This window comes from Arachis stenosperma, chromosome 2, assembly GCF_014773155.1.
Source record: "Arachis stenosperma cultivar V10309 chromosome 2, arast.V10309.gnm1.PFL2, whole genome shotgun sequence".
Classification (NCBI taxonomy): domain Eukaryota; kingdom Viridiplantae; phylum Streptophyta; class Magnoliopsida; order Fabales; family Fabaceae; genus Arachis; species Arachis stenosperma.
The window spans coordinates 39,410,794-39,415,628 of record NC_080378.1 but is presented as its reverse complement, the minus strand read 5'-3'; the positions used below and the strand labels follow the sequence as shown (position 1 = coordinate 39,415,628).

Here is a 4,835-nt window from a genome sequence, read left to right as displayed (position 1 = left end):
ATCTGAAGTTGAATCATCCATTATCTTCAAAACGAGTTCAAAGCTTGATTTCAAAAACTATGAAAATCGAAAAAAAACGAAGCTAGAGTATAGAGAGAGAAACTCACATAAATGACGAAGAAACCAGTGATAAACGCAGGTAAAACAATGAATAAAGAGGCAAAGAGAGAACGCAAGAAAGAGATTGAACAAATTTAGCAAGAGATTCGAAAAAGGAAATGAAATCTTTTGAAATTTAGAAGTTATATATTGGCGCGTTAATTAATTTAAATTGATTTAATATTCTGTTAAAGAGACGCGTGAAAGACAGATGTTACAAGAGGCGCGTTTGAAAGTAACGGACTTGTAAGACTTGTAAGCCTTAAATGTTTGTATGTAGAAATTAATCCATAGTAAAATAAACTTCCAAAAATCACATTGTATTGTAGCTGTAGCGTATCCATACTTTCCTGCTTGGAGAAAAGATATACTATATTATATTTCTACATGGTTTTATAACTATATAACTACCATGATCAGGAATAAGACACCAAGGCACAGATTGGTAAATGAGACGTGACATAAATATAGGAGACAAAAATTATGTCTCCTCCAACTCCACATTATAGAAAGACAGAAAATACAGAAATATTGTTTTGTACTATCTCTAACTCCAAACATATTTTTATATTCCTCAGTCTTTGACTCTTTGTATTTGTCTAACTCCAACCAACACAAGCTATGACATCTATGCAATTTGGCTACAGAACCATTGCCTATAGAGAAAGAACACCAATTATGAATCCAGAAATTTGACCTTAACTATAAATATACGGAGAAAACAACGGTGGAAACAACTATCTTGGCCCCAAATGGAAATAGGAGCAGTTCTATGCACAGCAAGGAGAGCAAAACTCAAGACTTCTAGTAACGCTATAATCTGAACTAAGAACACCCCCACATGCAACTTGAATATAAACATCTTGAAACCTATATCTCTTGCAGCGCGCTAAGAAAGTGAGAATCCCTTTCCAGAATGCAAGGTATTCAAGACTCGCACGAGGCTTCGTATGGCTGCAAAACTTTGAGCTTCCATATCAGTGTCCCCTCTTGGTTCTAGGAGGAGTGCCAGGAGCGAAGCGAGAATTTTGTGCTGTTTGTGTATTCGGGTCATATCTTTGGGAAGCAAGGTAACTCAAAGCTGTAACAACATCGGCTATAACTGGACGCATGTTGGCCTGCTCCTGAACACACATTGCCGCCACAGCAAGGGCCTGGTAGAGTCCTCTTGGAGGATATTGACCTTGAAGCGTTGGATCGGCCATTTGCGCAAATTTTCTTCGGTCCTTAAACAAGGGTCTAGCCTGCAATTAAGGGAAAGTCTCCCCCTAAGTTACTAATATCACAATTAACCATATCAAAATAACTTCAATTCAGGTAAATAGCAAAGAGAGATATGCAAAAGTTTGACCAGTAACTTTTCAACCATCACAATGAAAGGAGTTTCTTTTCATGAAAATAATTCATAGAAGGGATTAAAACAAAGAAGAGGCAAACCAAAAAAGACTACTGTAAGAACGAAAAATTGTGCACTAGTATTACACTTTAACCCCCCCAACCCCGGCGGCCCCTTCACTAATCTCACTTAATTTATTTAGAAACTTCACACCATTGTTTTCCTCTCAAAAAGTTTATGTTAAGGACTTGGATATTATGGGTTGCCCAAAATCTCACATCAGGTGGCATGAGATGCTTGATGTTGTATTTAAGGAGAGTGGTTCTTCTCCCTTAACAGCTAGTTTAGGTGTGGTTTCCAACTTTACTTAGGTACTTAACAATAGTATCAGAGCCTTGGTTGTTGGCACCATGGAAAGGACTACCTATAGGCTAGATTAAGATAAATACCAAATACTAATAGCCGGTAGCAAGGTGGTTATTTCTGGGTCTGTGTCAATAGAGTAAAGCTACCGTGGACGTCAGCTTTCCAAGGGCGGTGTATTGTTTGGGACTTGGATATTATGGAGTGCCCAAAGTCTCAAATCCGGTAGTATGGGATGCATATTGTATTTAAGAAGAATGGTTCTTCCTTCTTAACAACTAGTTTTTAAGGTGTGGTTTGACTGGTTTCCCACTTTCCTTCAGTACTTAACAATTACATCTTTAATCATAAATAATGTTTTCTTACCTTCAACTACGAGGTAATAGAGAACTATAGATTATATTAAGAGATTAATTCGTACGCATGTCAAAGTTTTACTAGTATCCAATCCGGGGATGCCACGTAAACAAAAAGTTAAAGTACTGCACAGGCTATCTTAAAACAACCACTTTTATGTACATAGCAGCACCTAATTGGATGTTTTAACAATGATGGTGCATAGAAATCAAACTTAAATTTGAAGGTTAAGCACAATTAACCAGATCCAATTTTCCAAGCATGGCCAATTCAAAAGAAATTCAAATAGATTCCTCGCCTCATTTATCCACACTAGTTACTTTTAACTATTAATATCACAATGAAACTTTTCAAAAGTTATTCAACAACTAAATTTCCTCCTCCAATGAATTAAATTCATCCGCAGAAAACCTAAGAGAAAATGGTAGCAGTTATTTCTTACCCATGCAACAAGATTCTGCTCTCCTGCAGATTTTGAATTGTCAATTGCCTTCCTTCCTGTAATGATTTCCAGAAGAACTACACCGAAGCTATAAACATCTGATTTCAGAGTCAGCTGACCTGTCATTGCATACTCGGGAGCACAATATCCGTAGGTGCCCATAACCCTCGTTGATACATGGGTGTTTTCCCCAACTGGGCCAAGTTTAGCCAAACCAAAATCAGATAACTTGGGATGATACCCTTCACTGAGCAAAATATTGGAGCACTTTAAATCTCGGTATATAACAGGAGGGTTAGCTTTGTCATGAAGATATTCCAACCCGCTTGCTGCTCCGGCAGCTATTTTCATTCGTGTGTTCCAATCTAGTCGTTCCTTGCCAGGAGCAACATCTGCAAAATGTGTGCGTGTTACCGACATGCATTAAAAGGTAATAAAGGATATTGAATAACAAAGGGAACAAATATACTAATTAGGAAAAATTAATACCATGTAAGTGGTCTTCCAAGGATCCTAATGGCATATATTCATAAACGAGAAGTCTTTGATCTCCATCAGCACAATAACCAATAAGGTTGACAAGGTTCGGGTGATGAAGAAGACTTAACATCAACACTTCAACTAGGAACTCTCTATTCCCTTGCAGGCCATTTCGGTCAAGTTGTTTAATTGCAACAATCTAGATATAACAATAGAGTTAGGCTTCATTTTCAAGCTGGGAAAATTCATAAGCTATTATTTCAATTATGACAACAAAGCAGTGTGGATATCAGGGAAATGATGAATTGCAAAGAGAGGAAGCAATAATTCATTCACCAGCTGCTTTATCCTATTCATCAAGCATTACTTCGTTCCCCAGAAACCTTCTCCTACTCTACATAAAAGAATCATGAGAAACAGAACTCACCTGATTAATACTTTCCAAACGCCCCTTGTATACTCTACCAAAGCCTCCCTCACCCAAAAGACATTCTGCCCGAAAATGTCGAGTTGCAGTTGCCAACTCACGGAAGGAGAATGTCTGTGCAGCAATGTGATCAGTATTCCCATTTTTAGATGAATCTGCCGAATTAATGGACGAGTTCCTCTTCAATTTCCCTGCACTCAATTCCAAAGACATATTGTTTAGGTGAGCATAAGCAAAATGAAACACCAAGTTCTTAGATTGAAATACAAAGATTAATTCATGTTCGTCATTCAGAAAGAAGCAATTAATTATCATATAAATATCAAAAGTTAAAGTGGATATATTATCAATGAGGAAATCAGAAACCAGGAAGCTTGAGGGAGAAAAAACCCTCACATAACAAAAATCATAATCTAATGATTAAATAAACTTAAATCGAAAATTTCAGGCAACTTTACCAACATAGGGTATATAGTTACATACTTAACTCAATTATGCCAATGTAATGTGCCAAAACAAAATCTGAAAAATAAAGTTTTCAATTGAAAGAAAAAGGCAAAAACACACAAATTGTTGACATCCAACAAACAACACAAGCCAAACAAAAGATCTCACTTATATGATAGAACCATATAGAATAGCAGATTAACCTCATCCCAATTTTCCAAAAAGAAAAGTACCTTTTCCCCATAAGATAAAAAGAAAAGCTTGCAAAATCGAGATACCTTAGTCTAGCAATTTCATTCATGTCAACGCAAGACTTTAATAATAATAATAATAATAATAATAATAATAATAATAATAATAATAATAATAATAATTAAAGAACATGATTCCAGTAGTTAAAATAAAAATCCATACAAAAGCAAGAAACAAAGTAGTACAAAACATATCACAGTCCCAATTACATTCACCAACATGGAAGGAGAATCAATTTGACAAAGTCACAAAACACTGATCACTTTTTATTTCTTTTTAATTTGCATTTTTCGCACGCTGAAATGTAAAATAACAAATTTGAGTACCTTTGATTGGATCAGGCTTCACACTTTCCTCCACTTCCATCTTCTTCTTCACCTTCTTCTTAGCATTTGAATTTCCAGAACATGGAATCCAACCCATTATCTTCTTCTTACAAAGAATCAACCGAAAAATAAAAAAATAAACAAAAATCACAGCAAGACACGAGCCTGATCACAGTGTTGCTCTATTCTCTCACACACACTTCAATTTGTTTAATAATCATCTGGGTCTTTTTTGTGTGTGTCAATGTACTTGTGTGCTGTATTTATCGCTTGAAACCCTTAAATTGGTCTATGCTTTTTCTTTTC

General features: G+C 35.9%; 1 protein-coding gene across 1 annotated transcript; it reads right to left on the bottom strand.

Annotated features, from left to right (window-relative positions):
- Nucleotides 1-561: 561 nt before the first annotated feature.
- LOC130961327 (probable serine/threonine-protein kinase PBL7) lies at nt 562-4,835 on the bottom strand. The gene is made up of 5 exons (XM_057887148.1): nt 4,530-4,835; nt 3,505-3,695; nt 3,087-3,276; nt 2,598-2,989; nt 562-1,343 (listed from the first exon to the last, which is right to left on the bottom strand). Exons 1-5 carry the CDS (start codon nt 4,624-4,626, stop codon nt 1,077-1,079), a joined length of 1,137 nt encoding a protein of 378 aa, XP_057743131.1. The 5' UTR covers nt 4,627-4,835; the 3' UTR covers nt 562-1,076.